The sequence below is a fragment of the Erinaceus europaeus genome, chromosome 11 (assembly GCF_950295315.1).
Source record: "Erinaceus europaeus chromosome 11, mEriEur2.1, whole genome shotgun sequence".
NCBI lineage: Eukaryota > Metazoa > Chordata > Mammalia > Eulipotyphla > Erinaceidae > Erinaceus > Erinaceus europaeus.
The window spans coordinates 105,708,300-105,733,281 of record NC_080172.1 but is presented as its reverse complement, the minus strand read 5'-3'; the positions used below and the strand labels follow the sequence as shown (position 1 = coordinate 105,733,281).

The following is a 24,982-nucleotide window of genomic DNA, read 5'->3' as shown; positions in this document are numbered from 1 at the left end:
AACTCACTTTCTTGTTTGGCCTTCATCTTTCGCCCAGGACAGCTCCCTCCTTCAAGTTTTAGTATTTCTCCCCCCCACCCCCCGCCTTTTTTTTTTTTTTTTTTTTGTCTTAACACTGAGTTTCAAAGTATTCGCAGAAGCCTCCCTAAAATACCAAATCTGTTTTGCTTCTTATGAACTAACCCTTGGCTTTCACTAGAAAAACGAATCAGCAGAATACATATCGGCCTTTACGATTTCATTCCTCTACCTGGGATTTTCCCAACTCATCTCTTCTCTTTCTTCATCCTGTTTTCTTCCCTGGAGAATTTTAGGCTGCCATGGAATGGGGGAGGAGCCAGCCTAACTAAGGGTGCATCAAGCATGCATTTTCTTCCTGCATATTTCCTAGAGTAGGAGTGAGATATTTTTGCATTAACTTCTAGCTCATGAATGCCATCTTTTAGTATTCCCCACTGTTTTCTGCCTAAGAGTAGCTCTTGGCTTTGATTTTACATGTAACTTTCTCCCGGGCTGCATCCAGGATTCTTCATACTTGAATTCCTGCCCTGATCTGCCTGGGCCCTGACCTAATTCTGGGAGCCGGCTGTTCGGTTTATTCTCTCTCCACTTTCACAGGGGCACGTGCCCCTCCTGCCAGCTTCACTTTTTTCCTCCATGCCGGGTGACAGGGTTAACTGAGGTTGGGAACAAGTGTTTTTAAGCAGCCACGACCCTCTACCCCCACCGAACTTGGACCAAGTTTAGCAGGCGTGAGGAGGGGGCGGGAAGCAGGGCCCGGCGGGTGAATCATGGGGCGTAACAGGTGCCGCAAGCACAGCTGTGCCTGCATCCTGCTCGGGATCTGGGCACAAGGTTTTCTTTTCCCTTTCTTTTTTTCTTTTTTTTTGGGGGGGGGAGGTGAGGCCCCACCCAGCCAATGCAAGCCACGCTTGTTCGTCGCCTAGCAACTGGAGGAGCCAATGGGAAGCAGCGAAGCCTGCAGCTCCGGCGGGGGCGGGGTGGGAAGCTGGAGAACCTGCGAACCTGCGGAGACCCGGAGACCGCCCGGGAGGGGCGGAGCGAAGCCGGGCCGGGGGCGGGGGAGGCGGGGGCGGAGGCGGAGGCGGAGGCGGAGGCGGGGTCGCCTGTTCCCGGGCGCTGTGAGCCAACGCTGCCGCGCCTGTGCGGGCCCTCGGGGCTGCGGGAGCTGGCTGGAGGACGGGAAGAGGTGCCTCTCGGGCGCTCCCCTCCCGCAGGCTAAGACGGTGAGAACCTCGCCCAGGACGGGGATTGTGACGCCTCCGCTCGGGGAGGGCGGGCGGCTGGGTGCGGAGGAAAGCGCCCGCACCTGGCTCGGCGCCCCGCCTCTCTGCCCGGCGCCCTGCGCTCTGCGCGGCGGTTGGGGCGGTTGGAGGAGGCGGGCGATCGCGGAGCCCGGCGGCGCCTGCAGGAGGCGGCGGGAGGTAGGTGCGGGCACGGGGCCGCGCTGCGTGCACCGGAGGCTTCGTTCCGGGGAGCCCCCTAAACCCTCTCCCGAGTGCAGAGAGGGTGGCGCCTGGTGCGGGGTGCGGGAGCGACTCGAGGCTGTGAGGGAGGAGGAGGAGGGAAAGGCAGATTTGGGTCTGCGGGGCTTCTTCCATTGCAGAGGCTGCGGGATTTGCAAGCTCCCGCAGCCCGTCCTTAGGAATGAATTACTTTCCTGGGTGACCCGTGACCGGATGCTGCGATCACAGGTCGAGCCCCGATCGAGGTCTAGTGCAAAGTCTCCGGGAAGGAGTTACATCATCTAAGAGGTCGACTTGGATGCGCCTATTTTGAATGTGGGGATTTAGGAGGAAAGTCCAATAAACCGAACTATCAGTGAGCTCCCCTGTTCCGCTTTCCGCCTGTTCTGTCCGCCTAGTTTATGCAAGTCACCGGCACTTGGGCCCAGCGAATGGGATTTGCTAAATAATTGATTCCCAGCACATGTAATACAGGATTTCTTGGGTCATTACTTCATTTCAAGGTCCATAGTTGTGATCGCCAAATTGCAGGGCTTGCACCACTGATGGAGTTTTTGTTGAAGCTAAGGCAATTGAGATTTACCTTTTGGGGGACCCCATAATGGGTTGAGCGTTACAAGAGGCACGCTTTCAAGAAGTGGTTCAAAAATATGAGGTGGTGGTGGGGTGTTTTGAAGGCTTTGAAACTGCTAGGCTTACCTAACAATTCAGATTAGAGTCAAGGTCTAGAGTTGATTGGACATGAATGGCCTGGATGATGGGTGCTTTGGAATCTAAGCTTCAGAAGAGAGAGGTCTGCTGTTTAGATAGTAGAAAATAATGCCAGCATTAATCCTGAACTGAAAAGGTTGGTATGATGTGACAGCTTTAGGAAGTTGGAGGCCATTCGAAAAGAATTAGATCTCGAAAGGAAACCAGTGCCATTAAAGTTGGGTCAGAATACCTTGAAACTTAGAGATGTAACTCAAAGCAGTATTTGACTAAATTTGGAGTAGGGCACCAAAGTGAAAACCCTGGTTTGAGGGTGGATGTTGGGCTTCACGGGGTGGGAGGATGGATGGGACACAGTCCTTTGGTGGTGGGAATGGTGTTTATGTACACTCCTATTAATTTGTCACATAAATCACTATTTAATTAAAAAAAGAAGATAGAGATTTATTTATGAAGTTGAATGCATTCAACAGTTTGAATCCATCAGATCTCCTATGCTAGGGGCTAGCATGACTTACAGGCCTGGGGAACAGGTTATTCATTCAATTTAAGTGGAATCTAATAACTAATTCTGATCATTGTTTTGCCTGTTAGTGAAAGTTTCTCAAATAAAATGGTTCTTGAGAAGATGATCAGGAACTGGTTACAATGAAGGCGTCTTCAGTCATTTGCTAGGTCTCTCCAGTTAAGTCATAGTATACCCCCCTTACCCTTCTCTTTCCAACCGTCTGTACAAAGAAGATAATAGAACCCCAGGCTTAAGTAACATGAGTGAAGCAGCTTGAAGATAACTGCAAAGACTTAGTTATTCTGGGATGAAATACTGTCGACAATCCCTTTTTAACACATTGTGCCTTGTGACAAGACTTGTTAAAGCACATGGTGCTCTAAGCATGCTGAGACAGTATATACATGAGAAAATCAAAATGTTAACTATTCGACTGGTTTGACAGAAGCCTTAAAGCTAGCATGAAATTGGTGGCTTCGATTCTCCAGAAACCTCACATAACTGATCTTTGACAAAGTTAGTTATGACAGGTTTTACATATACAAAGAAGTAAAGGACACTGTTTGAGGATGTGTGGTTTTTAATTCATGTCAGTTGCTTAAATGATGGCACTTCCGCTGCTTTCAACACCCACCTACCGAAGTTTTTTTTGTTTTTTTAAGTTTTTTTATTTATTTAAAAAAGGAGATATTAACAAAACTGTAGGATAAGAGGGGTACAATTCCACACAATTCCCACCACCAACTGATCCCGTATCCCATCCCCTCCCCCAATAGCTTTCCTATTCTTTAACCCTCTGGGAGTATGGACCCAAGGTCATCATGGGATGCAGGAGGTGGAAGGTCTGGCTTCTGTAATTGCTTCCCTGCTGAACGTGGGCGTTGACTGGTGGATCCATACTCCCAGCCTGCCTCTCTGTTTCCCTGGTAGGTTGGGGCTCTTACCCACTAAAGTTTTATTTTACTTATTTATTTTTGGCTAGAGAAATTGAGAGGGTAGGGCGAGGTAGAAAGGGAGAGAGACCGAGTCACACCTGCATCACTGCTTCACTACTCCTAATGCCCCCCCACCCCCACCAAGGTGTTGACTGGAACTTGAACCTGGACCCATGGACTTGGTAGCATGTGTGCTCAGCCAGGTGCAGTGCACCACCACCCAGTCCCTCCAAAGCTTTTTAAGTAATATATATATATATATATATATATATATATTACTTAAATATATCAAATACATTACTTAATGTATATTTTAATATGTATACATATAATTGGTTCTTTAGAAATGTTTTTTTTTTCTCTATGGTGGGGATTAAAGGTTTACAGTTGACAGTAAAATACAGTCGTTGGTGCATGTGTAACATTTCTCAGTTTTCCATAGAACACTGATTCCCCCCATCTATGTCCTCCTCCACCATCATGTTCCAGGACCTGAACACTCCCCACCCCACCCAGAATCTTTGACTTTGGGGCAATATACCAATCCAGTCCAAGTTCTGTTTTGTGTTTTCCCTTCTGTTCTTAGTTTTCAACTTCTGTCTGTGAGGATCATCTGATATTAATTCATATATTCTGTATATTTTACAGTATAGTTGTGAATATGCTTATTGCTTTGATGATTTGTGGACAACTAAAAAGAATTTTGATAATTTGTGTGTGTTTTTTTTAATTGTGTTGTGCTTTTGGTTACGGAGTTCATGACTTAACTAGTTAAGATAATACTACATACTACAGATTGTCTTGAATTCATAGGTTTGTTTATTGGGTGAGGTAGAATAAAGTACGTACACTCCGAAGTATTGGTGCTGGCAATTAACCTAAAATCTTAAGGTAGTTTGGTCAGTCTGATGTTTAATACTTTACTAATACATTCTTATCTATGAACATCTGAAAGCTACTAAGCTCTTACTTGCCAGACCTAAGGATAAAAAAAGTTTAATGTTGCCTTAGAGAGTTTATTTTTAGGAGACTTAAAATGTAATCAGGAGGGAATAAAAAATTAAAAATCTACAAAATTGTATGTATGAGAAGACTTCAGAAAAAAAGATTTCTGGCATAGTGATTATGCAAAAAAACTTTAATGCCTGAGGCACCAAAGCCCCAGGTTAAAACTCTAGCACCACTGTAAGCAAAAGCTGAGCAGTGCTGTGGGGTGGGGTTAGGATTTCACCTGTGTTTTGCCAGAGGCAGTGTTTTCAGTGTGCTGTAGGAGAAATGAGGTGGGTTAATGATAAGGTTGGAGAACCACGCTATGACCTTAGATCAGTGGTGATAGGGAACCTCTAAAAGGTTTTATCCAGGGAGTTTATATTTGCTTTTTAATTTAGAAGGGTAAAAAATTTGTAATGTAGGGGCAAAGCACAAGGATGGATGTAAGGATCCAGGTTCAAGCCCCTGGTTCCCCACCTGCAGGGGAGTCACTTCATAGGTGGTGAAGCAGGTCTGCAGGTGTCTGTCTTTCTCTCCCCCTCTCTGTCTTCCCCTCCTCTCTCCATTTCTCTCTGTCCTATCTAACAAAGACGACAGCAATAACAACAACAATAAAAACAACAAGGGCAACAAAAGGGAAAATAGATATATATGAGCCCATGCCAAAGGGCAAATTAAAAAAATTAGTAATTTAAGTGATCCAAAAATACTTTATCTTTTTTTTTTGCCTCTAGGGTTATTACTGGGGTTCGGTGCCTGCACCAAGAATCCACTGCTCCTGGAGGCCTTTTTTTTCCCTTTTGTTGCCCTTGTTGTTTTATCATTGTTGTGGTTATTATTGTTGTTGTCGTTGGATAGGACAGAGAGAAATCGAAAGGGGGAGAGAAAGATAGACACCTGCAGATTTGCTTCACCGCCTGTGAAGCGACTCCCCTGCAGGTGGGGAGCCAGGGGCTTGAACTTGCATCCTTACGTCCGTCCCTGCGCTTCGCGCCACGTGCACTTAACCCTCTGCTACGGCTGGACTCCCACCCAAAAGTGCTTTAAACACAAACAACGCAAGTACGTGAGAGGCAAGGGCACCATATAGTTACTAAAGACCTGAATTGTATTTTATTGAAACTTCCAGAAATTTTTGAAAGGCAGAAGTGATTATTTGTAAAGCCAACCTTTGTGGAGAATTTTCTGCCTTTAAGAATGAGGGAACAGGGCCTGGGTGGTGGCCCACCTGGTTGAGCACACATGTTACAGTGTGCAAGGACCCAGGTTTGAGCCCCTGGTCCCAGCCTGCAGGGGGAAAGCTTGTAGGTGGTGAAGCAATGTCTATCTCCCTCCTTATCTTCCAACCCTAACCCTTCCCTCTCAATTTCTGGCTATCTCTATCCAATAAATAAAAATTTTAGAAAATGAGGGAACAAGGATACTATGATAAATAAGACAACCCACCCCCCCCCCAAAAAAAAAAAAGAACAAAAGGAAACACAAAGCAGAACTTGGACTGAGTTTGGTGCATTGCACCGAGGTAAAAGACCCCGGGCTGGGTGGGGAGGTGGGGAGGTGGTTCAGGTTCTGGAGCTCGATGGCAGAGAGGAGCTAGCCAGGGCTGAGTTGTTATATGGAAAACAGAAATGTTACACATGTACAAACTACTGTGTTTTACTGCTGACTGTAACCCATTAATCTCCCCAATAAAGAAAAAAAAAAAAAACACTTTCATTATATTGTTTTGTTTAAAATTGAAGTTTCCAGGACCCTTTGGAAGACTTTAACTGAGGACTTCCTGTGTATGCTGGGCTGGTGATTCCTAAGCCTGCCAGATACCTTTTGATCCCTTACACACACACACACACACACACACACACACACACACACACACACACACACACACACACACACATTGAATGTCATCCTGTGTATGCTGGGCTGGTGATTCCTAAGCCTGCCAGATACCTTTTGATCCCTTATACACACACACACACACACACACACACACATTGAATGTCATCTGAGTGTATCTCTAAACCACTGAGCTCATTATCTCCACAGATTTAACCAAGCCCAGTTTTACTTACTCTTCTGTTCTCTTTACCTAAGTGACATCATTATCTGAGTGGTATCAAAACCGCATCTTTTACATGCAAGGGAAAATGCCTGCCTTTTGTATACTTGCCACCGTGTTTGTTGGGTCCAGCTTTCTTTCTTTCTTTTTTTTTTTTTTAGATTTTATTTATATATATATATATATATTTTTTTTTTTAACCTGTCAGTGAGTAATCTAGTTGGTAAGTCCCAGTCAGGAACTTGTCAGTCTTTTTTGTGAGTAGATAGATCTCAATCGGGTTGTCTCTGTTTCCTTTCTAAAAAATGTCAGCGTCAACACTGTTCTTTCTATTCTGTATCCAAGCTTTAGAAATATCTGTCCATGCAGAGTTTACAATATAGACAGGCATATCTTACTACGTAGGATCAGCAGTGTTTTACAGTGTGGTAGGCCCAGGCAATTTTCATCATTTGCTCAGGATACTTGAGTGTCAAGAGGAAGCCTGCAAAACCTTTGAGATCATAAAATAGCTCATTTTTGTTCTTATCTTCCAGGTGAAATAGTTGAGTTTGCTGTTCCCGCCTTTTGGTTTGTAACTGGATAAATTATAGAATCTCTCCAAGTTTCAGATTCTTCAGTCAACCAAAGGGTGCTATATTTGCTCTTTTATTTAAAAGACTCTTTGTAGTTATAACGTCGGTTCTCTTCTTTCCTCCTGCCAAGTTACACTGTAGTTGAGTCCGAGGGGAGAGCCCCCTTTTGCTGTGTTAGCCAGTACTCTGTGTTCACTCTTCACAACATGGGGAATGTGCTTTTCTGATGGGCTAGATCCCAACAGAGATGCTGGGACCTAACAGGTCATTATGAAAACTGCACCTGCCTTTCTCACTAGTACACGTGAGTAGGTGCGTTAGGTACTTAGAAGTATAGTTGAGGGCGGCAAGCTGTTTGTCTAAGTTAATGTTTCCATTCACCAGCTGGGGTGCTGCTGTCTGTGTTTGCTCTCTGGCTTCTATACATTTTCTTCTTTAATTTTGCTTGCATCCACTATTTAACATTTTACGAAATGTTATATACCCCTGAAACATTCTAGCTATGTAAAGGTATGCTTTATAAAAAAAATAGTGAAAACCCTGACTCTTGCCACTGGGCAAACTAGCTAACTTCTTTGTATTTCAGTTTCCTTATCTATAAAAAGGAAGTAATTTGATAAGAGAGGTGTATAAGGATGGACTTTGATAGAAAGCATGTAGGCACACATCTGGATGTGTCTGCTAAGTCTGTTCCCTGTAGCGTAAGTATATTAGTCCTCATTGTTTACCTGCTTTAGTAAGTACCTACAGTCATTCTAGAGTAGATAGTCCTAGCTGTATTCCAGGTGAGGAAACCAGTTCTGAGAGAGACTTAGTTGGGCTGTGATGCTGTCTCTCTGACGCAGACCTGTGAGGTCCACATGGGTTGTAAGTACCCTTCAATACTTCATAGCCACAGGCTCAAGAAAGGGGCAGGTAATGAAGGTAATGACAAATTTTGAGTTTCAGCCATTCAGGTAGATGCTAGCATTTCACTTAAAAAGGAGAATTTTTCTCTACGGAAAATGTCTGAGTGAAGTTATCTGCATTTTTTAAGTTCGTGAAAACCAATTTCTGAGAGATTGAATTTAGTTGTTTGTATATGCACACACTAAAACCGCCTGAATGGTTTTGTTTAAGGTAGCAGATACTAGTAATGGAATTAAGAGTTACAGTCTCCTTTGGAAAAAAAAAAATAGGAGACAGTGATACTAGTTTTTAAGGTATGCAATAGGTTTTCAGAACAGTATTTTAGTTTTTGAGAATAGTAGTATCTATCAAAGTAAGCTAATAAATTCTTAATTTTTTTTAAAGAAGGGACTAATATCTAAGGACTTAGTTGCAGCAGTCTTTTTTTTTTAAGTGATTTAATAATGATTGACAAGATTGTGGGATAAGAGGGGTGCAATTCCACACAATTCCCACCATCACATTTCCATATCCCATTCCCTCCATGGGAAGTTTCCCTGTTTTTCATCTCTCTGTGAGTATGGACCCAGGATCATTATGAGATGCAGAAGGTGGAAGGTCCAGTTTCTGTATTGGTTTTCTGCTGGACATGGGCATTGACAGGTTGATCCATACCCCCAGCCTGTTCCTATCTTTCCCTAGTGGGGCAGGGCTCTGGGGAGGTGAGGTTCCAGGATACATTGGTGAGACCATCTGCCCAAGGAAGTCAGGTTGGCATCATGGTAGCATCTGCAACTTGGTGGTTGAAAAGCATTAAGATACAAAGCAGAACAAATTGTTTAATAATCAGGAGCCTAAAGGCAAGAATATAGCAGATGAGATTTGGGGTCTTCATGTTGGAAGAAGCTAGAAGGTCTACTTTAGGTATAGTCCAAGGGGCCCATAACTTTACTAATTTTGCCTAAACCCCAGAGCTAACATGCAAGTGGACTGAAAGTATTGCCTAGGGAGGTGGTGTCAGAGTTGGGAATAGGACTAGAAAGCTGGATCATAGCAGAGAGTAGCTCCCAAACATGGGAAAAGTATATAAATACCATGAACTGTGAACCCCATTGATCTGACCTAGGGCCCATGTCTGTTCATACTTAGCATAGGAGCCTGTGTAGCCTCTGCATCCATGTTGGCCTAAGCTCACATTCCATGGTCATATCTAGGAACATTCTAGGCTGCACTCATTTCAGGACCCATCTTACTCAAGTGGCAGAGTATGTTGACCCAGCGCCTCCCTTGGGAGAATGGGGCTGTTTCTACTACTGCTGCTCTACATTGAGGGCAAGGCCCTGTAGATGCTCACAAGAGGGTTTATGATGTTCCTGATGTCAATGAACAGTGATAGTGGAGAGAGGGATCTGTTAGAGGTCTAGGCCCATCATATCTATGTGGGAATCCCCAAATTCCCTGACTAGGGTCCTGGATGATAGGGTGGCCTGGTAGTCACCAAAAGAGTCACCATTAAGGTCATGGTCTCTTGACCTAATCCAGCTTTTGTAGTCCTTCCTTTATCTGACAGGGTTGGACTTGGATTGATTGAGGGAAGTGAAATAGGGATTAGATGAGGATATCCAGATCTAAGTAGAAAATATTTGACTAAGTACTTTATGGTGTTATTTTTAGGTCTTTCCACTTTCTTGCTGAATTTATCGAGTCACTGTAGACTATTGTGCACCTTTACTTTAAGGTATATATATTCCCTTAACTTACGCTTGAGAGCCCAGTGCTTTATCCACTGCACGTCTCCTGGACCACCTCCCCTAACTTAGAGATACATGTGCACATGTGCCCTATCTCGTGGGCCCTGGTCTATCTCTAGATTCTGTAAACGTTGCTAGAAAGTGGTCACCCAAAATGGAACTGAGGAGTCCTGTGAGCTAGGAAAGGTCTCACTAGACTACTTTGGTCAAACTGTGAGATATTAGCAGGCTGGTCATTCTAGACTATTGGAGGTCTGCTTCAAAACCCCCCATGGTTCTTGGCAGGCTGCAGGTTCTCACAGGCTGGTGGCTGGAGCCAGCAATTCCTTCTCACATTAGCCCCTCAGAATTGCTTAACGTTGGCAGCTTGCTATCCCCAGAAAGAGGGATTGAGACACAGAAAGTAAGCCCAAACAGAAGCCAACCACATTTAATAACCTGAATCCATTACTTCTGCTGTATTGTTTTTGTTACCATCAAATCACCCAAGTCCAACGCACATTTGAGGAACAGTAGAGGTGTGTATATTAGGAGTCATTGTGTGTGTGTGTGTGTGTGGGGGGGGGGTGGTGTCAGCTGGATTCAGACTGTCCCCAGATTCTGCAAGTGAGTAGTAAAGGAGAAAAAAAAAAAAAGAGAGAAAGGAGAAAAAAGAGAGAAATGGAGAAAGAATAAGCAGCTATTTTGATAGGGAGGGGAAGGTGTATTTAATTTGAACCATGTGTGTTTTTTATAATATTATTTTGATGTTTTAGCATAGGAAAAAGTGGTAAAGTAAGCTGTTCAGTTCTACCTGTTCAAATCTTCCTGTGGAACTGATTTCGTATCTGAAAATTGATTTATATCTTTTAAAAACAGAAGTGTTTATATGTAAGAAGCAGACTGTTGTTTTATAATATAGCAAAGTTTTATAAGCATGTTGCAATTTAAGTAGTTGACAAGTTCACTAAAAAATGAATTCTGGGGTGGTCCAGGAGGTAGCATAGTGGATAAAGCATCGGACTCTTAAGCATGAAGTTCTGAGTTCAATCCCGGCAGCACATGTACCAGGGTAATGCCTGGTTCTTACTCTCTCCTCGTATGTTTCTCATTAAATAAATAAAATCTTTAAAAGAATGAATTCTGGGAATTTATTCTTGTGAAGAAACTTGATAGAAATCTTATTATATCCTACTTTTAACTTCTAAGTAGGAAGGCTGGCTGGCTGGATTGGTCTGAGTGTAGCATTGAAAGGTTAAGTGATGATAGAGTGAAGAGAGGACTGCTCTTAAAGACTGAGGTTTGTGTCTGGGTTCCACAGCCAACATTAAATAAGGTCTTGAACTATCCTGTTGATGTCTCTGAGCCCAAGCTTCTCATCTATAATAGAGAGAAAGATTTATGCATGATAGATAAATGAAACTTATTAAAATGTTCATTTTTCTTTCAGTAAGTATACAGTTATATTAAGTTCACATGTCTACTTCCCTTCACAGTTCCTGTCAAAATTCTTTTTTCTTACTAGTGATTTAATAATGATTGACAAGATTGTGGGATAAGAGGGATACAGTTCCACACAATTCCCACCATCACATTTCCGTATCCCATCCCCTCCATTGGTAGTGTCCCTATTCTTTATCTCTCGGGGAGCATGGACCCAGGATCATTATGAGGTGCAGAAGGTGGGAGGTCTGGCTTCTGTAATTGCCTCTCTGATGGACATGGGTGTTGACAGGTTGATCCATAACCCCAGCTGTTTCTATCTTTCCGTAGGGGGGTAGAATGCAAGCTCAGACCAACAGGGATGCAGACTCCTGTGCTGAATATGAATGGACATGGGCCCTAGGTCAGATCCATAGGGTTTATAGTTAACGGTATTTATATACTTTTCCCATATTTGGGAGCTATTCTCTGCTCTGATCCGTATTTCTTGTCCAATTCCCAACTCTGACACCATCTTCCTAGACAGTACTTTTAGCCCCCCTGCATGTTAGCTGTGGGGCTCAGGCAAAAGTTAGTAAAGTTATGGGCCCCTTGGAATATACCTAAAGTAGACCTCCTAGCTTCTTCCAACATGAATACCCCAAATCTTATCTGCTCTATTCTCACCTTTAGGTTCCTGATTACTAACCAATTTGTTCTGCTTTGTATCTTAGTGCTTTTCAGCCACCAAGTTGCAGGTGCTGCCATGATGCCATCCTGTCAAAATTCTAACCTAGAAAATACTACTAGATATTTTAACTATATAATCACTTTCCTAAGATAGGCTAGAATACTCTTGCTTATTTTTACACCTAAAGTATGTGGCATTGGTACTTTTAGGCCCATAGCAAGATAGTAGTTCTTGAAAAAATAACATTCTCAGAGACATTATTGCAGCTTCACTGACGTTAGTAAGATTTTCTGTAGAAAGATTTATTTGTTGGCATGCACATTGAAAAGTAATTGGAACCAGAACGTCGCTGGAGGTCTGTATACATACTGTTTTTTTAAAAATATTTGTTTATTTATTCCCTTTTGTTGCCCTTGTTGTTTAATTGTTGTAGTTATTATTGTTGTTATTGATGTCGTCGTCGTCACTGGATAGGACAGAGAGAAATGGAGAGAGGAGGGGAAGACAGGGGGAGAGAAAGATAGACACCTGCAGACCTGCCTCACTGCCTGTGAAGCGACTCCCCTGCAGGTGGAGAACCGGGTCCTTGCGCTTCGTGCTACATGCACTTAACCCACTGTGCTACCGCCCGCCCCTCCCCCCATATTGTTTATAAGACAAAGCAAATATACCACACTGATACAGAGAATAGAATTGGTAGTTTCTAATTTTTATGCATTTATTTTGAATATAAGCAGAAAAGTTAAGAGAGATGAGGGAAGTAAAAAGGGAGAAAGAGACGCCTGCAGTACTGCTTCACTGCTGATGAAGCTGCCCTCCCTCTAGGGGCTTGAATGGGGGTCCTTGTGCATTCTGCCATGTGCTCTCTACCCGACCGACGTACCACTACCTGGTCCCCCCAAAGATGTATTTATTCACTCATGAATGAGTGGTGCCGGGATTGAGTTTAGGACATCACTCTAGCCAGCATTCCAGCACTGTGTGCTGCTTAGTCCACAGTAGTTTGTAATTTACGCATCAGTGTGTAGCTTTTCACCCCTTATTTCCAGATTGTTTCCCCAGTAATCATAGACTATTGAAATTGCTTTCATAAGATGTTTAAAATCTTTAATCTTTGTGTTTTGCTCATCAAATTCATCTGTGAATTTGACCCATCTGGGTCACCTCCCTAGCTGGAGGTCAGTGTAGAGAATTCAGAGTTTCTGGTTGCTTGAACTTTTTTCTCTCTTCCATAACTTTGTCTTGGTTACTTCTTAAATTAACACGAACTCCACTATCCTGATGAAAGTGGTTTGCAACCTCGAACGATGCAACATTCCCTCCGAGTGAGCTGAAATGGGAGCACACGAGGTGCTTGTCTTGGGATGACACAGAGATGAACGTGGCCCCTGTGCAAGGGTGACTTGCGGACGTGTGTATTTGCTGAACTCCCAGAGAAAGAGTGGCTCCCTTAAGCCACAGTTTCAGAGAACTAACACGTAGTGGCTCTATTGCTTGGCTATACTGCTTATTTTGTCTACCAAGAGAAAAGGCCCTTAGGACACAGTCGTGTCTTACCTACTCATCTCCTAAGCAAGGCACAGGAATTTGGATGGATAATTATTTGTTTCATCTTGTCTTTTTTTTTCTCTCTCTCAACCCAATAATTACAAAGAATTAACCATCATATCTTTTTCAAAATAGTATTTTTTAATAATTTTTTTCTTTTTATTTATTTTTCTTTTGTTGCCCTTGCTTTTTTATTATTGTTGTAGTTATTGATGTTGTCGTTGTTAGATAGGACAGAGAAATGGAGAGAGGAGGGGAAGACAGAGAGGGGGAGAGAAAGATAGACACCTGCAGACCTGCTTTACTGCCTGTGAAGTGACTCCCCTGCAGGTGGGGAGCCGGGGGCTCAAACTGGGATCCTTAAGCCAGTCCTTGCACCACGTGCGCTTAACCTGCTGCACTACCGCCCAACTCCCAATAGTATTTTATTATTATTATTATTTTACCACATCACTGCTCAGCTCTGGCTTATGGTGGTGCAGGAGATTGAACCTGGGATCTTGAAGCATGAGAGTCTGCTTTATGCTTAACCAACTTTTTTTTTTTTTTTAATTATAAAGACATCTCCAGATCTCCTAAGGATTTGTGTTCATCTTTTTAAAAGAGCAAGGCTGTGACAGGCGTACAGGTTCCGGTAGCAGGGTTTAGAATTCCATCCACTTACACTGACAGATAATATCTAGGTGATGATGATAAAGAATGCTCTTTACCTGTGTCCCATATGCCAGGTAGCGTGCTAAAGAGTTTGTGTGTGCTAAGTCACTTAATCCTCAGGGGGAAACTGTGAAGTAAACAAAATTATTACTGCAGTTTACCAGCAAGAAGCTGGAGCTTGGGAGAAGCTGAGCAACTTAAAGCAGAGCTAGGTCAGAATAGATGGGTTTGTTATCTCTTGGATCTGTTTTGCTCAGAGCTGCTATCTCTGAAAGCTAGAAGTCAAATCACTTTCTAGTCCGCTCTCCAACACTTATGAATAAGTCAAACAGTCTATGACTGTAAGTCAGATGTGCACTACGGATCAAAAAAATCTAAAACCTCTACTCTGAATAGGTAGGACTGGGGCGCAGGGACAGTCACAACATAAGAGGAGACCTTCGGTCCCCTCAAGAGAGATTTAATTGTGCTATATTATCTGCCAGACACACTCCTGAGAGACTCACATTGTGGGATGGAAACAGATCAGAAACAAACAAGAAACTGAACTGATACAATGTCTAGATAAGAACTATAAAGAAAATAAAACAGCCTCCAGAGGGCGCGCTGTGGAGAAGGCTGTCGAGGCCCATCGAGCTGGTCTGCACAGGGACACCTGCACGGAGCTGACACCTGCACGGAGCTGATAAGGAGCCAGCCACAAGAGGAGCCGTGAACAAAGCAGTCTTAGTGGAGTTGATAGCACCGAGGCCCGAGATGGAAATAAACTTGCTAAGTAGGAAAAGCATACAGAAGGCCACTGTGTTTGAAGGACATGAGAAAAGAGATAGCGGAGTTGAATTTTATCTAAATTGCAATAAAAGCTACTGAAGAAGTTTAAGGAAAAAAAGAACAAAGAACAACACTGTTCTTAGGTTTTGAAAAAGGTCACGGTGGGGGGGCCGGGCAGTTCCACAGTGGGTTAAGTGCACATGGGGCAGAGCACAAGGACCAGTGTAAGGATCCCAGTTCGAGCCCCCGGCTCCCCACCTGCAGGGGAGTTGCTTCCCAGGTCTGCAGGTATCTCTTTCTCTCCCTCTGTCTTCATTTCTCTCTGTCCTACCCAACAACAATGACATCAATAGCAATAACAATAACTACAATAAAATAAGGGCAACAAAAGGGAACATACAAAAAACATTTTTAAAAAATCTCGGTGCCTACTCTGCTCTGTGAGCAGACTGCAGAAGGACAATAGTGAAGGGCAGAACAAGTCAGACTGCTCTAGGAATTCCGGTAAGAAAAGTAGTTTGCTGGCTGGGTGCTGGTGCACCTGGCTAAGCACATGGTACTAAGTGCAAAGAACCAGGTTCAACCCCCTCCCCCTTACCCATCTGTGGAGGAAGCTTCATAAGCTGTGAAGCAGATCTGCAGGTATAAGAAAAGTCATGATGGATTTTTTTCTATGCAAAAAGTGTGTTATGACTTTCCCCACAACTCTGTATTTTGTACTCCCTACTGTCTTTAGCAAGAGGATGAGTAAGTTAAGACTTGACCCATAGGACCTTGCCCTCAACTTGGATCAACAACGGTAGAGAATGTTCCATCCTCTGAAGGGAGGCTGGACAGCATACTCTATGCTACACCTGGGTAGAATCTTTGTCTTGCATGTGTGAGACTCTGATTTTCGGCACCATGTGTGGTGGGGAGGGGCACCAGGAGAACTCCATGTTGCAACTCTGTTGCTCTCTCTCTTAAAAAATATTTTATTGGGAGTCGGGCTGTAGCGCAGCGGGTTAAGCGCAGGTGGCGCAAAGCACAAGGATCGGCATAAGGATCCCGGTTCGAACCCCGGCTCCCCACCTGCAGGGGAGTCGCTTCACAGGCGGTGAAGCAGGTCTGCAGGTGTCTATCTTTCTCTCCTCCTCTCTGTCTTCCCCTACTCTCTCCATTTCTCTCTATCCTATCCAACAACGACAACAACAATAATAACTACAACAATAAAACATCAAGGGCAACAAAAGGGAATAAATAAATAAAATAAATATTAAAAAATATATTTTATTTACTCATTTATTGGATGGAGTCAGAGAAATTAAGAGAGAAGCCAGAGGGAGGGAGAAAGTGAGACATACGGCACTGCTCTACCACTTGTGAAGCTTCCCCCTTGCAGGTGGGGACCAGGGGCTTGAACACAGGTCCTCGTGCATGGTGTTGTGTGTGCTCAATGGAGTGTACCTCCACCTGGCGGTCTCTGTCTCTACTTCTCTTCCTTTTTTCTATCTGTTTTCTCCTAGCAGCCCTCCCCCCCAAATAGGAGGGGGAAAAAGAAAAAGGCATTGAGCTGGGGAGATGATCAGTAGTAATTTGCTTGTGTGGGACACACACTGAGTTTAGTCTTTAGTTCCACATTAAAAAAAAAAAAGTGGTCCAGGAGGTGGCACAGTGGATAAAGCACTGGACTCTCAAGCATGAGTCCTGAGTTTGGCCCCCAGGAGGTGGCACAGTGGATAAAGCAATGGACTCTCAAGCATGAGTCCTGAGTTTGGCCCCCAGGAGGTGGCACGGTGGATAAAGCAATGGACTCTCAAGCATAAGGTCCTGAGTTTGACCCCCAGCAGCACGTGTGCCAGAGTGGTGTCTGGCTCTTTCGCTCTCTCCTTCTGTCTTTCTCATTAATAAATAAGTAAAATCTTTAAAAAATGAAAAGAAAAATCATTTGTTTTTAAAAAGAGATGCCTACTTTGTCATGCATGGTACCCAAGTTAGAGCTCAACCCCCACTCCCACCATATTGGGGAGCTGAACCCCCACTCCCACCATATTGGGGGGCTCAACCCCCACTCCCACCATATTGGGGGGCTGAACCCCCACTCCCACCATATTGGGGGGCTGAACCCCCACTCCCACCATATTGGGGGGCTCAACCCCCACTCCCACCATATCGGGGGGCTGAACCCCCACTCTCACCATATCGGGGGGCTGAACCCCCACTCCCACCATATCGGGGGGCTGAACCCCCACTCCCACCATATCGGGGGGCTGAACCCCCACTCCCACCATATCGGGGGGCTGAACCCCCACTCCCACCATATCGGGGGGCTGAACCCCCACTCCCACAATATCGGGGGGCTGAACCCCCACTCCCACCATATCGGGGGGCTGAACCCCCACTCCCACCATATTGGGGGGCTGAACCCCCACTCCCACCATATTGGGGGGTTCTTCACTGCTGGGTCTTTTCCTCTCTTCTCCCTCCATCTCTCTCCCCCCACTCTTTTTTTTTTTTTTTTTTTTTGCCTCCAGGGTTAGTGTTGGGGCTTGGTGCCTACACTACGAAATCCACTGCTCCTGTGGCCATTTTTTTAAAAAAAAATTTTGGATAGGACAGAGAGAAATTGAGAGAGAAGGGTTAGATAGAGAGGGAGAAAGATAGATACCTACAGACCTGCTTCAACCACTTGTGAAATGACCTCCCTGCAGGAAGGGAACTGGGGGCTTGAACTGGGATCCTTGGACTTATACTATGTGCACTTAACCCGTGCACCACTGCTCACCCCCCCATCTCCTTCCACACCTCTATCTCTGTCTTTCTGTCTGAAAAAGTCAGCCCATAGTGGTGATCCTCTGCCAGCCACAAGAATGTTTGAAGTATGAATTTCCATGCAGCCACAATCTGAATTACCCCTTTGTAGCCACTTCTCAGATCAAGATACTGACAGTCCCTTTACACCCCCTTGGCATCTACTCTCCCTCGCAGAGACCAACATGCCTAGTTTACATTCCCAGTTATCTTCTATTATTTAAAACTTGGAGGATCTCACATAGAAATCCAGAATTCCAGCATCTGTTTCATACAAGTTTTTTTTTTAATATTTTGTATTATCTTTATTGGATAGAAACAGCCAGAAATTGAGAGGAAGAGGGAGGTAGAGAGGCAGAGAGAGACGGAGACACCTGCAGGTGGGGACCAGGGGCTCAAACCTGGCTCCTTGAGCCTGGGTCTGTGTGCATTATAACATGCACTCAGCCAGATGCGCCGCCATCTGGCTCCTTCATTCAAGTTGTTTGTTTCTTTCTTTCTCTCTTTTTTAAAGATTATTTATTTATTTATTTATTTATTAATGAGAAACATAGGAGGAGAGAGAAAGAGCCAGACATCACTCTGGTACATGTGCTGCCGGGGATTGAACTCAGGATTTCATGCTTGCGGGTCCGATGCTTTATCTACTGCGCCACCTCCTGGACCACTCATTCAGGTTTTTTATGATGGAGAAATATGTATTCTGTTACCTCTGTAAAACATTAGAACCAGCAGTAGTAGACTAGCAGGGTGTGCTGCCTATATTTAGTCTGCTCATAACCATTTATGCCTTGTTCCATGTTCGTTGATTACACAGTTGTGTTTAAATATTGCACCGTGTTGTATAAATGTACTTTATAACCTACCACCTACTGTGAATATGTGAGTCATGCCTTGCTCTGAGACGACAAAGAACAACTCATAGATGCATCTTAACAGGTACTCATTGGAGTAAAATTGTAGAAGCGGAACATACGGATCAAAGTATCTCTCATTGTTATCACTTTTGCTGCATGCTGCCACATCTCTTGGCAGTGGTATAGCCTGGCTTAATCTCTTAAATGTTCACTTATCTATTGGCTAGAGGGAAACTGAGACAAAAGGGGAGATAAGGAGAAAGAGCTACCTGCAGCACTGCTTCACCACTTGCAACACTTCCGTTCCACAGGAGCGGGTGTCTGGGTCTCCAGTCTTGGTCCTTTCCGATGGGAAGGTGTGCTCAACCGGGTGAGCCACCACCCAGTTTCCTGTGGCTTATTTTCAGAGAGCAGCATATGAGAATATTCTCTCGTGCCACGTAACATAATGGGGGTTTGACTCCATCAGTCATCATCAGCATTGGTGGGTGGGCCTCCCTGACTGAGATCAAAATCACCTGCACGGGATTTTGTGAACCATCATTGGCATCTGGTAGAGTTATTGTCACCGTAAACTCGCTCGACTTTGACAGGCTTGACATATGCTCTTCCCTTTCCTAAAACAGGAAAGTATGGCGAAAATGCAGTTTGGTCTTTTGTCTTCAACTTGCAAAATCTCTAAAACAATGAAAAAAAAATTTTTTTTTTTTTTTTAGAATAAAGCTAGAACTGTTACTGTTACTTGTCAGATGACATTGGAATAAAACAGATGTGAATGACTAGTCCTTCCAAAAATGAACTCACACAGTCTGTTGCAAAAATGTATCATGACTTTTCCAATGACAAAATAAATAAGAATTCAACTTAAGGTTATAAGACTGAGTGAGGACATGGTTTCTGTTTAGTTCAGTGCTGTATCTTAGGTTATGCCGTGTTATGATCAGCTCATGTCGCGTGTTCTTTGTCCATGAGATGATGTAATCGCCTTTGTCTAACTTTTACGTGCACATAGGTAATCATTACTGATCCAATCCGGCACTCCCATGGTCCTTCCATTTGGTAGTAGCCAGTAATGCAAACCTTTTATTTTTTTTTGAAACATGCAGCTAATTCTCACACAATGGATGTATGCTTGCTTTCATATTTTTAATTAGATGCTACTCTGTGATTTGTTTTTCAAGGAAATGCCTACATAAAAAAAAAAAGGGACGGCAGCTGGATCAGTGTTTCACTGCTGAACCAGTTCCTCAGGTGTCCTGGTTCTGGTGATTGCTATGGGAGATTGGATGACAGTTACAGACCCAGCTTTGTCTTCAGGTAATGGAGTGTTAAATACGTGTTAAGTAGTTGTAAGCTGAAGTTGATTATAAAGTGAAAAAAAAATTTTTTTTTCTCCAGGACATAGCGGGGGGGGGGGGGGGGGGGCACATAAGTTGTCTGGACAGTAAAGTCCATGCCCCCCCCCCCCTTGCTGAGTCTTTGGGGTCAATTCCTGGCCTCGCATGGACAAGACGTATTCTTGGGGTGGAGCAATAAGAGTAGTGATGTTCTCATACCTCTCCTCCCCTTCCTGCTTCCATTTCTTTCTGTCACAATAGAGAATAAAAGTCGGGCCAGTATCATGAATGTGCATGGCCCTGGGTTCGTTTCATGTCACCACATTTAAAGTGAATAGAGCCACCAAGCTAGCTCACTTGGGTAGTGTACTTGTTTAGTTATGTGTGCGATTCCTAGTCTAACCTGGGTCCGCTTTATTTCCCTCTATCTTTGCTGTTTGTTTTTTTTTAAGTTTTAATTTTTTTATTATATTTGTTTATTGGATAGAGACAGTCAGAAATTGAGACGGTAGAGGGAGATAGGAAGAGAGCCAGAGAGACACTTGCAGCCCTGCTTCACCATTTTGTGAAGCTTTCCTCCTTGCAGGTGGGACTGGGGACTTGAACCTGGTTTTCATCTTATCTCTCTGTCTGGAAAAAAAAAAAATTAAAAAACAGAACAAACATATTCTCCTTTGGATGGAACTGGAGGGAATCAAATTCAGCAAAATAAGCCCAGATGATGACAAATACCATACAATACGCTCGTAGGTGGTTCTAAGAAACAAAACAAGGGTGTTTCTTCAATGAACTGGTGTGCACTGCAGCAAGATTTGGGGGCCCAGAATGGAGAAAGGAGGAGCACGAAGGGGAAGCTGAAAATCTGAGACTCTAGTGGAACCAGAAGATGGTTTGGTGGGGGGTAAATATGTATTGACAGTTGTCTTGAGGAAAGTAGAGAAGCACCCTCTGACAACAGTGATCCTGTTAATCCCTCAACCCAGTGAGACTGAAGGGGGGGCTGTCAAAAAATAAAATAGATATGTGAATTCTTTCCAGCAAAACTGAAATAATTGAGTATTGAGATTGTAATTAGAAAGAGGTATAATTGTAAAATACCTTTTTTTTTTTATTGCCACTGGGGTTATTATTGCGGCTTGATGTCTGCACAGTGAAGCCACTTCTCTTGGAGATCTCTCTCTTTCTCTGTGTCTCTCTCTTTTTGTTTTGTTGGTAGAGACAGAAATTGAGGGGGGAAGGCAGAGATGGGAGGGAGAACAAAATACCTAATTTTCATTTTCACTAAAATGATCAGGAGGAGCACTACCTGATGCTGTAGTTACTGAGGTTAACACTTTGGGTGAATAGTAGATTATTTGATGTTACCATTGAGGAAAATTTTGTACCTTTGAAATAAATTCATGTTACAAAATGACTTAAGTTTTTTTTTTTTTTTCTGATTTGTCCTTTTATATACATAAACGCAGTGACAGTCCAGTGGCCTTATCTGTTCTTTTTATAAATTCAAAGTCCTTGGCTTAAGGATCCTAGTTCGAGCCCCCAGCTCCCCACCTGCAGGGGAGTCACTTCACAGGTGGTGAAGCAGGTCTGCAGGTGTCTGTCTTTCTCTCCCCCTCTCTGTCTTTCCCTCCTCTCTCCATTTCTGTCTGTCCCATTCAACAACAACGACATCAGTAACAATAATGACAACAGCAATAACACAACAAGGGCAATCAAAGAGAATAAGTAAAGAAAATAAAATTATAAATTCAGAGTCCTATAAATTCAGCTAGCATATTGTAGCCTGGTAAGCCTGCTTACAGCATCGCTTTATAGTTGGATAATTTGGAGGGGAAGTATGTACTTTTCATGTAAAGACACCTTTGTCCTGTTGAAAATACCTAAAAATATTTATATAGTTCAGAATCTTTGGTGATAGATATGTTAGTTTTACTTGCATATTCCTAAATTCCATCACTTTTTTTTTTGATTCTTTCAGAAAGCAAAATTACTTCTCAATATACCTCAGAAACCAAGATGTCTCCATCAAGCTTATACTCGCAGCAAGTGCTGTGTTCTTCAATACCTTTATCAAAAAATGTGCACAGTTTTTTCAGTGCCTTCTGCACAGAAGAGAATATTGAACAGAGTATTTCCTATCTTGATCAGGTAACTTTTTTTTTTTCCCGGTAAGATACTGTAGGCACACAAATCATGTTAAATAATAGAACACAGCACGATTAGGAGAGCAGTGGGGCAGGGTCATTGCACACCTGGTTGAGTGCACTCTTTACAGTGTGACTCTTTACAGTGTGCTCGGAACCAGGTTTAAGTCGGTCCCCACCTGCAGGGAGAAAGCTTCACAATGGTGAGACTGTGCTGTGGAGGGTGTGTGTGTGTGTGTGTGTGTGTGTGTCCCTTCTCTGTCTCCCCTTTCTCTTCAGTTTCTCTCTAAAGTAAATGGCATATACATATATATTAGGACGGCACTTGTCAAACACAAATGTTTGATTTTGACATGGGAACTACAATATGTTGGATTTTCCTAGAACCTTGGTGTGATCACCTCGTTTCGATTGATACACGGTAAGCATTTTGTCTAGAGCCGCCGATTGGCCTCCCCATTACTTCAAGAAGCCTCCACCTACCACTTCGTACTTATTTTACTGATGAGATGGCTTATTTCAAGTCACAGGTGATTGAAAACCACAGGCTACGAAAGCTCAGTTCTTTAATTAGTTGCCTTTGGGGTAATTAGAATTTCCATAGCTCTATCAGGGTAGTTTTCTTTCTCTCATTCTTTTTTTCTCAGAAAAGAGTGCTATTGACCTGGGGAAATAGCATGATGATTTTGTAAGAGACTTTTATGCCTGAGTCCTAGGCTCAATTCCCAGCACCACGGTAAACCCCACAGATAATCAGTGCTCTGGTCTTGGTCTCTCTGTCTCTCACTCTCTCACTTCTTCTTCTAGCGTTTGCCCTTCTTCCGTAGCCAGTCAACAGCATCAGGTTGAAAGCTGTCAGGAGCTGCTTGTTGCTGGCTTTGAAAGTGACTGGGATCCATGTGGATTCAGTCGGCTAGGAAGGATCATCAGTTTCCCCAATGAATGGGTACTCACGAGATGCACCACGAGAAGGTCGATCCGATGCATCCCAGTCTCTCACTAAAACACAAGGAAAAAAAGAACAGTGCTACCTTTTGACTAACTTTTAGGAAAACTTTTTTTTTCCTACTAGGAATTGACTACATTCGGTTTTCCTTCATTATATGAAGACTCCAAAGGTAAAGAGACAAAGAGAGGATTAAATGTAGTTGCTGTCTTAAATTGTATGAATGAGCTACTCATACTACAGCGCAAGAACCTTCTAGCTCAGGAAAATGTGGAAACACAGAATCTGAAACTGGGAAGTGATATGGGTCATCTGCAGAACTGCTATGCAAAACTTAAGGTGAGGGAAGTGCGTGTTCATCCTGGGGCCAAGGAGGTGGTCTGGTGGTCTAGCACCCACTGGCATGTGCGTACGTGAGGCCTCAAGTTCCATACTTAACGTGCGGGCAGTGCTAAGTTTGCGCGTCTGTATTTCAGTACCACCATGTAGTCTGAGTGTTAGACATTTTTGTTGACTTTATCAAACAAATGTTAGGGTTAACTTAAAGGTTATGTTAGATCAAGAAATAGAACTGACTGAAATAATATAAGGGTTCTCCCATCCCAGCCTGTCTTACTTAATAAAGTAGATAGAGGTGTAGCTTAAAATAGTCTTATTGTGAGAAACTGTTATCAGTTAATTCCCAGAAAAAACATACTGAAGACCTTCTATGTGAAGTTGCTTAAGTTCTAAAATGAAAGCAAACCAGGTAACTTCTAACTCTTAGGAGTCTGTAGGGGCCGCTGAAGAAGATGCGGAAGAATGCTTTCGTAAACTTGCTTGTTTCTCTGTACGGAGATAATGTTTTTCACAGGGTCATTGACCTACCTTACAATGTAGAACATTTATTGCTGACCTCTACTTGGCTTTCGTTTTTCTTTATATTTTTACCTTTTTAATTTTTTTTTTTACTTTTGAAACTTTTTATTCTTTTTTTGGTTTGTGTTTCCTATTTTAATTTATTCACATTTGAGGAGAAAGGAAAAGGTAATTCACAGTAGGATAAGGTTATAAATCAAAATGTTACTTTATGAAAAATATGATCAATTCAGGCAAACATTTTTCTAAACAGATACTGTATTGGGTTTCCTCATTTTTGAAGATTGAAGACTTTTATTCTTTTTTTAAAGCTTTTAAAAAATTTTTAAATCTTTATTTATTAGATAGAGACAGCCAGAAATGGAGAGGGGAAGGGATGGCGGGGGAAGAGAGACAGACACCTGCAGCCCTGCTTTACCACCTATGAAGCTTCCCCCTGCAGGTGGGGACTAGAAGCTCGAACCTGGGTCCCTGCGCACTAACTATAGCATGTGCGCTCAACCAGGTGCACCACCACCCAGCCCCGACTTTTTTTTATTCTTAAAAGGAAGATAAGCTTCAGTTTTTCAGCTTTTTTTTTTACTTGTTTTTTCTCATTATAACCTTCCTCTACCCCACTTCCTGCAAAACCAGATAACAGAAATTAAAAAAACAAAACAAACAAAAAACACGTTAAATCTTGGATCTCTGAGCTTTACTGGAATGAAAAATAATAGGCTTTTCATGATATTTAAAAATCCCTTAGTAGAGAGTATAAAAAATTCATCTCCAGTTGGTCTCTATTTGAGTACTGGGAACAAACATTTTGATTATTGATTTTGAGAAATGTCTTAGCACTTACCATACCAACTTGTCACTGTCCAAAGCTATTTGATGTTGTCATTTTTGGTTCATATAAAGTGATGACAGATGGTGGAGCACTGGACTTGCATACTAGAGGTTCCAGGTTCGATCCCTAGCACTACCATATGCCAGATTTAAGTGTGCCCTCCTTCCTTCCTCCCTTCTTTCTTTCCTTTCTTATAGACATAGGTTTACAAAAATACTTTTTATATTTATTTGTTTATTTTTTGTTGCCTTT

The 24,982-nt window shown here is 43.1% G+C and overlaps 1 protein-coding gene across 5 annotated transcripts in view; it reads left to right on the top strand.

Annotated features, from left to right (window-relative positions):
- Positions 1-1,102: 1,102 nt before the first annotated feature.
- Positions 1,103-24,982, top strand: part of SSX2IP (SSX family member 2 interacting protein) — a 43,661-nt gene continuing 19,781 nt past the window's right edge. For 2 of the 5 annotated variants that reach the window (XM_016188879.2, XM_007524735.3), the window contains exons 1-4: positions 1,103-1,247; positions 19,798-19,933; positions 21,932-22,101; positions 23,170-23,382. In XM_016188879.2, the coding sequence (XP_016044365.1) occupies positions 19,891-19,933; positions 21,932-22,101; positions 23,170-23,382 (426 nt within the window). In that variant the 5' untranslated portion in view covers positions 1,103-1,247; positions 19,798-19,890. Of the gene's footprint in view, positions 1,248-1,293; positions 1,446-19,797; positions 19,934-21,931; positions 22,102-23,169; positions 23,383-24,982 lie in introns of those variants that run through there. The other 3 variants (XM_016188878.2, XM_016188877.2, XM_060202259.1) reach the window with 2 other exon arrangements.